General features: G+C 31.9%; 1 protein-coding gene and 1 pseudogene across 1 annotated transcript; one reads left to right on the plus strand and one right to left on the minus strand.

Annotated features, from left to right (window-relative positions):
• The first annotated feature begins 5,451 nt into the window (after positions 1-5,451).
• LOC105114352 (uncharacterized) lies at positions 5,452-6,273 on the plus strand. The gene is made up of 2 exons (XM_011010874.1): positions 5,452-5,635; positions 5,774-6,273. Exons 1-2 carry the CDS (start codon positions 5,514-5,516, stop codon positions 6,039-6,041), a joined length of 390 nt encoding a protein of 129 aa, XP_011009176.1. The 5' UTR covers positions 5,452-5,513; the 3' UTR covers positions 6,042-6,273.
• A 586-nt stretch (positions 6,274-6,859) lies between these two features.
• Positions 6,860-11,088, minus strand: part of LOC105114353 (senescence-specific cysteine protease SAG39-like) — a 10,107-nt pseudogene continuing 5,878 nt past the window's right edge.

Genomic DNA, 11,088 nt, shown 5'->3' on the forward strand with positions numbered 1-11,088 from the left:
TGAATGGATGCCTCAAATCAATGCATGGTTTAACAGGTTTGAGGTTGGTATTAATTTATAATTTTCATCTTATTAATATAATTGTAAATAAATTATTACTTTTATCAAAACTTGTTAATTTATATACAGTACAAATTCTGTTGGGACAGTGAACATAACACTATTGTGAGGAGGGTGTGGGAAAATCACGCGGCAACTAGGTAAGATAAAAAATAGTACAAGATTTTTTTTAGATAAAAATTTATGTTTCAAAATGTAATTTTTGGTTGCGTGAAGTAGGTTGCATGATTTTTTGTATGAAGCACAAAAAAAGGCAAAAAAAACTGCGAGGGATAGGGGTTTCCAAGGCTGGAACGATGTTACGATTTGTAGGGATTTCAAACCAATATAGATCCCGGAAGATATATGGCCGCACTATATTGAGCACGTGACATCTGAGCGGTTCACACGACGCTCACGGTCCAGTGTTGGCAACTGGAATCGGCCAATTCATGGCGGGGTGACAACGCACACTGGCGGCTCCATTCCGTTTGCTGGACATGCAAAACGAATGGTAAGATTAATTTAAATGAAATATATCATTAAATTTAGTTGTTAATATATCTTTTTTCATTATAGGTGAGCCGAGCCCGATGGAACTGTTTGTGGAGACGCATGTGCAGAGTCAAGACCGCCAGAAGGAGGTGCAACAATTTGTTGATAACCGTGCTTAACATTTTGTGGTATGTTTGTTCAACCATTTTAGTTTGTAAGTTATTATGTAAGTTATTATGTTTATTGAATTGAATATGATGATTACTTTTTTTTTTCAGGAGACCTATAATAATCGGTTAAGGGAGAGATACGGGGACAATATTTTGAACCATCTAGAATTTGATTCGGATTTGTGGATGGTGGTTGGCTCCTCGGGTGGACCCGATAAAAATCGGGTTTACGAGCTCTCCAACACTACGGCCAACAACTTGCGGTCGACCCGTAGTGTTTCAACTGTTGGGAGCGCCTAATCAATATCGAGCTCCAAATCTAAGGAGTTTGAGGCCTTACAGCAACACACGACTCAGCTCACTGAGAAATACGACCACCTATCAGTGGAGTACACATAACTCAAAGCGTCTCAAGAGCAATAAAAAGCGGAGTTTGAACAATAAAAGGCGGCGTATGAACAGCTCCGTGAAATGGTTATGAACATGGCAAATAGTGGAACATGTGCACCTAATCTTTTTTGGCCGTATAACCACCAGCCTCCTCCAGGATCTCCTCCTCCTCCTCCAGCTCCAGCTTTATATTAATTTGTAATCAACATTATTTAACTTTAAAACTTCATTTAATATTTTTTTTGAAACATATTTAGTTTGTAATGAATATTATTTAACTTTGTTTTTTTTGTTTAATTTAAATTTTATTTGCATAATTGATTTGTATTACAATTAATTTATATAGTTTTATATTATATATCCTAAATAATTTTTTAACAACAAATTTAGAAAAAACAATTACCAATGATTTTACTGACGGATTCATTTGGTCGGTATTTTAAACACTCACCAATCGAATTATCGATGGATTTACTCCGTCGGCATTTAACAATAGCTGCCACACTTACCGATGAATTTACAGACGAATATATTCGGTCGGTATTTCATACACTCATTGACCGACTTACCGATGAAACCCTCCGTTAGTATTTGACAGTAACTGCCACACTTACCGACAAATTTACAGATGGATATATTCGGTCGGTATTTCATACACTCACCGATAGCCCTACTGATGGTTAGTTTCCATCAATAAATCACGATATCATCGATGGAATACAAATCCATCGGTTTATTCAAGCAGGAATCTTTTTTTTTTCGTGTAAATTCTGTTTGCAAAAACCATCGGCAAATGGTTTTTTGTTTTGCTGACCGATATAGCGATGGAATGTTGAATCACCGACAAAAGGTAACCCGACGGACATAATCCATCGGTGATGACGTCGGTAAAAAAATCACCGATGAAATTTTTTCATCCGTAAAACTATAAAATCTTGTAGTGGGATCATAATGGACTTTATGACAAAATTGTTTAAGAGTCAAGAGAGTTACAATTCAATGTGGGTGATTATTGATAATTTGACAAAATCAACTCATTTTCTTCTAGTTAAGAATACTTATGGGTATGCGAAGTTGGCGGATTGTTTATTAGCAAGATTGTTTGATTGCATGGAGTTGTCAATCTCGAAAGTTTTAGATAGAGGTTCGTAGTTTACATCACGATTTTGAGTGAAGTTCCAAGAAGGTAGGGGTACTAAAGTGCAATTGAGTATAACTTTTCATCCTCAAATAGATGGTCAATCTAAAAGGACCATTCAGATTTTAGAAAAATATGTTAAGGGCTTGTGTTATGGATTTTAAAGTTGGTTGGAATAAGTTCCTACCATTAGTGAAATTTGTTTATAACACTAGTCATCAAAATAGCATAAAGATGATGTGTTATAAGGCTTTGTATGGTCAGAAGTGTAGATTGTCGGTCTGTTAGTTTGAGGTTGGTGAGAAAAGAATAATGGGGCCACAATTGATTTAGATTACTTTAGAAAAGATAGAGGTAATTAGGAAGAAACTTCAAACAGCTCAAAGTAGACAAAAGAGTTATACAGATAAGAGGAAGCATGATATAGAGTTTTCAATAGAGTTATGTGGATAAGAGGAAGCATGATATAGAGTTTTCAATAGAGTTATACAGATAAGAGGAAGCATGATATAGAGTTTTCAGTAGGTGATTGTGTGTTCTTGAAGGTATCACTAACTAAAAACTTTCAGTTTTAGAAAGAAAGACAAATTAAATCCTCGATTCATTAAACTGTATGAGATTTTAGAGAGAGTTGGAGTAGTTGCTTATAAGTTAGCACTATTATCAAACTTATCTGTTATACCCATAGTATTTCATGTTTCTATGCTACAAACGTACATGTCAGGTCCATCTCATATGTTAGAGGTTCAGCCAATTAAGTTAAAAGATGGTATAACTTATGAGGTGTAACCGGAAGTTATAGTGGACTGACAAGTGAGGAAATTTAAATCGAAAGATATAGCTTCAATGAAGGAGAAGTGGAAGGTCATTCACACTAGGAAGCGACATAGAAGCTCGAGGACGCACAATGAGTATCCTCATCTTTTCGACAGTCTTGGGAAGTATTCAATCATTTCTTTTAAGTTTTAAGGACAAAACTTTCATAAAGTGGGGAAGAGTATGATTTTCTAAAAAATAAATAGAGAATAAATAGGAGAATACAATAATGCCATTAGAGGCTTAGAATTAGGTGGAAATAGATGAAAGGTATTAAGGTAATTGAATAAAAGATTGATAAGTATAAATAAAAGGTTAAAAAAAAAATCTAATTTTAGATAGAAAGAGAAGTGGCAATAAGGAGAGGAAGAAGAGAAAATGAAGAGGATTGTGGAGATTAAGTGTTTAAGGTAAGGTTTATGATTTAATTTGTGTAATTATGGTTTTTAGCCTTGATTTCTTGGTTTTGTCAAGGTTTAGGGTTTGAATTTGTGTTTTAAGTATTAATTGAGGAATTGAATGTGTTTGATGAATTAGTTGATTATAATATGATGGGTTAAAGTATTATAGGTTATTTGATATAAGTTTATTGATTTGTTATGATTTTTTAAGATTTTGGGTTTATTTGGAGATCTACCATTATTGAGGCTGGTGATGAGCAATCTAAAATCATGATGAACTGGTCGATCGATTTTTTCTAAATCACCGATTAGGTAGAACCAATAGACCAGTTGGTGTATTGTATTTTGGTATACTGATTTTTCCTGGATGGTTTCAGTCGACCGATTGACCTAAAAGTGAGGTTAGATAATTCTTTTAGGCTTAGATTCTATTTGGTAACGAGGTTGCATCTGCGTTTTAAACAAAACACAGACGCAACCCGTTTGGTAAATAAAAAAACACATTTTACTATGTATGGGTCCCATGTACGCAGGAAAAGAAAAGGCAGCATTTTGCTGCTTTGTGCACACTGTTCACACTAATTTTAATTAGCATGTACAGTGTAGCATGCTACACTGTTCCGGTTGGACCGGTTCCGGTTCAAAACTCAAAATGCATTGAACTAGGTCCAACCCAGTAAAATAAAAATTATTTTTATTTTTTAATTGTATTTTATTCGAAAAACTAGTGTTTAATATTATTCAATGACACTACATAAATTAGACAAGGATCACTTAATAACGCAGCATTTGAAGAATTTAATCGCAATCCCAATTTTGTTCCTGATTATATTTTACCTGATATTGTTACACGCTTAAGAAACCAAAAAAACTGAGGTCCTTGTTGGATGTATTTCATATGTGATGGAATTGTATATAGTTTAATTGAACAATAAAAATTATTTTGTATAAAGTATTATTTATTTCATGATGTAATAACAATAGTTAAATCTACAATATTTAAATTAAAAACTATCAATATTAATATATATTTTTTAAAATTATTTTATAACTTTAATTTCAAAAGTATTATTAACTGAACATATTAAACTATTTTTTATTCAACCTCAATTTCAACCACAGTTTTACCCAAAAAATTATGAAAACTGTAGTTCTTGTCAGATGTATTTCATACGTAATGAAATTGTAAATGGTTTCATGGAATAATAAAAAATATTTTATATAAAGTATGATTTATTTCATGATTAAATAGCAATAATTAAATCCATAATATTTAAATTAAAAATCATTAATATTAATATATTTTTAAAAAAATTATTTTATAACTTTAATTTTAAAAGCATTCTTAACCAAAAACATTAAACTACTTTTTCTTCAACCTCAATTTCAACCACAGTTTTAACCAAACACCTATTTTTTTAAACCAACCTCAACTAAAAGTACTTTTTATAAAACAACTTTTTCCAAACCACAACCATAACAGCTACCGCAATACCAAATACACCCTTAGTTAGTTTAGATTATGTTTGGGATCAATTGGGTAGATCGATTCCAGTTTATAATTACATTTTATTCCTAAATGTATAAGGTTATGGGTTAGATCCTAAGTTAAGTATATTAAATATATTGTATATTATTTTCGAGTTATTTTTTAGTATGTTTTTTTTTTATATTCAGATAATTATGATATTTTACCTGTTGGATATCAGTAGGATTCCCTTGAACATTGGTTTTTTTTATATGCTAGAGGATTAGTATAAATACTTTCTGTTTTTTATTAATTTTTATATTGTTATTTATTTCATGTTTATAATTAAACATGATTACTTGTTAAAATTAAAACTTTGATATAAATTATTATGTATTTTTTAATTGATAATTTTTTATTTAATTAATAACATAAGTTGAACCTTGAAACATGAATTGTTTGTTTGATTATGAGATGAAAATATTTACGGTCTTTTTTCTCCCTTTGTGTAGGTTTGGGCACCAGACTTCTCTGCAGCTTTTCCGAAAAAGCATAGTGTTGCTGCGAAAGTGCATGCAAGCTCAAAAGAGTCAGATATGGAGTTATTAGTTGGCAGCAAAACATTCATGGAACCCAAGCCCGCCATAGCTGAATCAGCTTTATTATCCGTTCTGGAGAAGTTCTTTGATGTGATTTTCAACCTTCCTATGGTGAACAGGTTATACCCTCTTACCAAAAACAGAAACATCTGAAACCATACGTTGATAAATGCTTAATAATTTAATTCTTATCATTATTACCATTGATAGATTCTCCATGACAGGAAGCTTATATAACTTTCATTATTACATTGCAGGAGGCTCTCGGATGTGCTAAGCTTATTATCATCAGGACAACCAAGCTGTCCACAGTTGTATATATATAGCTCTGCAGATGAAGTCATTCCTGCAGGGTCTGTGGAATCATTTATAGCGAAGCAGCGAAGGGCTGGGCATGAGGTTAGGGCCTGCAACTTTGTGTTCACACCTCATGTTGATCGTTTCAGAAATGATCCAAAACTGTATGCTACTCAGCTCAGCCAGTTCTTAGATGACTATGTGCTTGCTAATTGCAAGCATTCTTAACCGAAACCATGGAGGCAATTATTTTAGCCCAGCTTATTTTTCTCCATGAATCACATTATACAGCTCATAGAATTAATTCATTTTTATTCAATAGATATCAAATACAGCCGGAAAATAGTTACTTTCATTTTTTCATTTGTACTTGTTCTTTACATACAATCAAAGTTATACAAACTGTTAAAAAAGGTTATTCAATACTAAATACAAGTTTGCTTTCTGGTTTTGGTCTGAATGGAAGTTTTTGCTGCTTCACTTTTCACATTTTCTATGATCTCTTTTCTTACAATATAGAATTGGTTACAAGCGACAATTCAACATCTTGTTATAGCACACCTCTAAGCTACAACTTTTACAGAGATCAAATTGTCTTCTAGATGCTGTTTTGGTAGCTAGTCCATCTTCATTTCATTCTGGCAAATTATGTACAAGATTTAAGAATTTCATTATGCATGCTTTGGTGTATATCAATGCAAGTCTTGTTTGTCTGTCTGGTTTAGGATTTTCAATTATTTGTTTGTTATTTATGGAAGTGCAAGTTTGTAGAACAAAGTGAAAAAGGGAGAGAATGTAAAGGATGGTTTCCTTGAAGAAATTATGCTAAGACATAAAAATAACATATATTACAGATAAAAATCAGATAGTTTTCAGGTATATGTTCCCCAGTAACAATAGCATATACAGACTCGTTATTAGCATCGGAGGCGCTTCTACGAGTTCTTTCTGAGATATGAAATAAGAAAAAGAAGAGATTACTAGAAGCAAGCATGCACATTATCTTACATGGCAGAAATAACCATCAATAATAGTATGTTTAGATATTGGAACATCTGATCAGGCAGTGGGGTAAGAGGCTTGCATAGCTATGCCACATAGTCCTTCCTTTGCGGATACATCTTTCTGCATTCGTATGTATCCCTCTTCCCCCCATTGTGCACCCCATGAGTTCTTCACTAGCCAATACTTTGATCCATCGCTGACTCCATATCCAACAGCAGTGACACCATGGTCTAGTTGAGTGCCGCAACTTCCTGTAAAGATGCCACTCGAGTAGAATTGGAAATCATATCCACCAGCGTCGATAGCAACAGAAACTGGTTGCTTGGCAACGGCCTTCATCAGTGCAGCTTCACTGTTTGCTGGAACATCTTCAAACCCGGTAATCTTTGCTGCGTGGTTGGCAGCCTTTTTAGTGTTGCAAGTGCCATGTGTTCCCTTGTATGGGTAGTTAGCTTCAGTTGTTAGACCCTTGTTTTTTTCAATGAATTTGAAGGCATCATCCATCAGACCACCGTTGCAGCCTTGATCCTCACCCTTGGTGTCACAATCAACAACCTCTTGCTCTGAAAGGGAGATCAATTTACCAGTTGTGAGCTTATTGATTCCTTCCATGGCTGCCACTGCCGAAAATGCCCAACAACAACCTACGTTTTGATTCAGCACAAACAGGTACTGGATCTCATGGCAGCCTTTGGTATTAGCAGCTGGTATATTAGGGAAGCAATGAGTAAGCTGGTAGGCATAATATCTTCACGCACGCTTTGAGGTTTTTATAGGGACGCCGCTCCGGTCAATTAATTCATATGCTCCGCAAGACACGCCTTCCAACTATGCGTGCCCCTGCAAATGTTCTAATTTTGACACCTTATAGTAGCTAGGCTTCTGAGTCTTGTATTTAGTCCCATCTATAATTTTAGAAGAAAACAAAAATACTCTTACCGTGCCGTTTGATTCACAAAGCGAATAGTTTTAAATGAACTTTCACATTGTAACAAGAGTCGGCCAACCTTTAAGTTACTGCATCGGAGAAAAAACTAAGTCAGATTGTAACAATAGTTGTAAATATATTTTTGCAATTGGAAAAAATATTGAATGAGAGAAAATCTTAGTCCTTCTACTTTCTAGCTCACAATTTATGAAATTAATGATATCCCTCGGGAGTCAGGAACCTTGCTTGCTTTCGTTTCGTAAGCTGAATTATAATTTGTTAAGATTAATCGTAATAAAATTGTCTCATTATAGTGCTTGCAAATTTAACAATTCGGTTAAATCTCAAACCTGTAACTAAATTAATTCAATTTACTACCATGCACATCAATATATAAAATCTAGAAAATAATATAAATTATATTTTGAGACCTCATCTAAAAGCTTCAGTTTTTGAATTGAAATGGTTTTTTGACATGATATTAAAATATTAATGATCAAACGGTCACGAGTTTGAATCTCACCATCCCTATTTATGTAATAAAAAAATCAAGCACATGATACTATGGGTTTGTACAAGTTCAAGTTCAAGTTCAAAAAGCTTTCATTTAAGGGGTGTGTTAAAGAATAGAGCTTTCATTTAAGGGGTGTGTTAAAGAATAATATAAATCATATCTTGATATTTTACCTAAAAATTTAAACTTTTTGGTTGAGATGGTTCTTTGATGTAATATACTAAACTTAATGGTCTAAAGTATTAAACTAAATTGCTATTTCATTTATGCAATTACAAAGTAAATATGATATATTTATTTATTGAATAAATTTAAATGAAGTAATATAAACATTATTGTTATAGATTCAATTATTTGTTCTTAAAAATAAATTGTATGTCACACTTGATGCATACAACCATTTTACAAATAACTTCCCGTCATTCTAACAACTTTAAAGGAGGTTGTATTACCTTTCAAAGTTTAAGAACCAATAAAATCAACTTGAATTTTTCTCTATAATTAAAGATCCTATGGCTCAAGATATAAGAAGCAACAAGAATAAAAAAGACTAAAAAAAATGACACTTTCAAGAGCAAAAGAGCAAAAAGACCCTGACTAAGATGATAATACTCGTGTAGTTATATTCCAAGAATTTTTTTTTTGTTCTTATGATTGTGTTCATTTTGTTCCTTAACAATTCCTAATTTTATAAGTGTTTTAGAGAATTCATCTTGTAAAACTTTTAAAGAAACAATTATATTTTTCACTCATAGATTATATTCTATTAGAAGTACTATGATATGCTACGTTTAATAAAATAAATAAAATAAGATGTAAAAATCATTAAGAACGTAACTCACATTTATCATGCTATAATTAACACCCTTTTCATCATAGAAGAAGGTAGGAAATTATCATCTTTGAGTGGTAATAAGAATGCCACATGACTTAAGTTTTCATCTAAATGAAGATCTTAGGTTTTTTAATCAACTAAGTAGGGTAATTATTATGATACTTTTTCATCTTTAAAGGTCTTAAACTTGTTCCTCTTGATGAATATTTATATATAAGGTCTCTAATTAAATCTTTTATAAACAGATCTATAATATTTTTCTTTTATTTTATATAGTTAATGGAAATAATTTTATTTGAGAGTACATATTTAGCAATAATATGTCTATGATGTAAATGTCCAAACTTAGTATTATTCACATTACCTGTAATCTTTACCAATTGTTAATCGACTATTGTAACAAACACAAATTGTTGGCTTTATCTTTGGTTTACATGAAATATCCTCAAAGAAATTATGTTGTCACGTAGCTTTTTTTCTCTAGCTTTATGCAAAGCAATAAATTTGATTTCATTATAGATATTGTGATGCATATTTTCTTAGTGGGTTTCAAATTCTTAATAGTAGATATCTAATTTGCATCACTTTAACCTTCTAGTATCATTGGGTATCCAATATAATGTAGCTCATTATCTAAGGTATATCTTAAATATTTGAGCATCATATTTATTTATTTTTAATAATTCATAGTTTGATTATTGGTAAATCTACTCAACTAGCTATCCAAGCATACAATATATAGTTTTGTGAAGTTTATATCACACATCAAGATTCCAATTAAATGTTTATTCATGATTATCTAATTATCTCAATTCATCCATGTCAACTTATAGGGTTTGGGGTGATTTTTTTTAGTTAATTTTTTTTCAATGCTTTCGCTAATTCTCTATTTTGAGTTGTAATATCTTCATCACTTTCCAATAATTTCTTCAATTATCAAGTTACATACATTATCTTTAATGGTTCAATTTTAGTAGAAGATAGGGATAGTCAATCCTTATCCAAATCACCTATGGAAACTAAAATGCTATTTTAGATAACTAGTATAGCATTGGCATCTCCATAAAAAATATCTACACTAGTCTTTAAATTATTGAAAACTGGGTCAGTCTTCTTTGTAAGCTCTTTTATAAGCATATTATTGCCTGGATGACTCTCAAGCTTACAATACTTTGTAGAATGATGCCCTCGCTTGCCACATCCAAATTTACATGATCTAAAACTAGAGCCAAAGCCTTGGCATGTGGTTTGTTAAGGAACTGATTTAAGTTGAGTTCTTATTTCCTAATTATTATTATGTCATTATAGTATTTTGGTAAGAATGAAAGTGTTTATTAATTGCCCTAGCTACCTATTTTGTTTCTATTCGGAGGGTTATGTAATAAGCTTCCAAGACTATTTATAAATATTGTAAACACAACATGTTTTGGATGGGCTATTGTAATCCATTTAGGCGCGTTGCAACTAACTAATTTTTCATTTTTGACTTATCATTTTGAGCCATTAAATGATAAAAATTATTAGTGTAACCATCAATATACCTTCTTCTTGCCTCAGCATGCAGAGACATCTATATACATTTTAAGAGTTTCAAAAAAAAAAGGAATAGTTTTTTTATCTTCTCTTAATCATTGATCCTATGTTTGCCTTGTCTTTCCCCCTTCAATCTAATGACAATGATCTCCACCCTTGTATTCATTGGATTTTCTTATTCTCAAAAATAATTTTTTTTTCATTCAACCTATCAATAAACTTCTCTGCTTGCAAGGTTTGTCTGAACTTAGAAGGTTTTATCTGAAGTCCTATGATTAGTACTTAAAAGTGCATTTTTATCATGGTTTTATATTATCATTTTGCACTTGAAGTATCAATAACTCCTTAACCAAAGCATGTTTTATAATAATATATCTAATAATATAAGATACCTTTAATTTATGGTAAATGTCTATTTTTAATGCAGGCCTATCACATAAATAAAAGGATTGATTGATGA

This window comes from Populus euphratica, unplaced genomic scaffold, assembly GCF_000495115.2.
Source record: "Populus euphratica unplaced genomic scaffold, PopEup_1.0 scaffold753.1, whole genome shotgun sequence".
Taxonomy (NCBI): domain Eukaryota; kingdom Viridiplantae; phylum Streptophyta; class Magnoliopsida; order Malpighiales; family Salicaceae; genus Populus; species Populus euphratica.

Coding starts and splice junctions, on each gene's coding strand:
- LOC105114352 (XM_011010874.1), top strand. CDS start 5,514: ATGGAGTTATTAGTTGGCAGCAAAACATTCATGGAACCCAAGCCCGCC. Junction 5,636..5,773: donor AACCTTCCTATGGTGAACAG/GTTATACCCTCT, acceptor ATTACATTGCAG/GAGGCTCTCGGATGTGCTAA.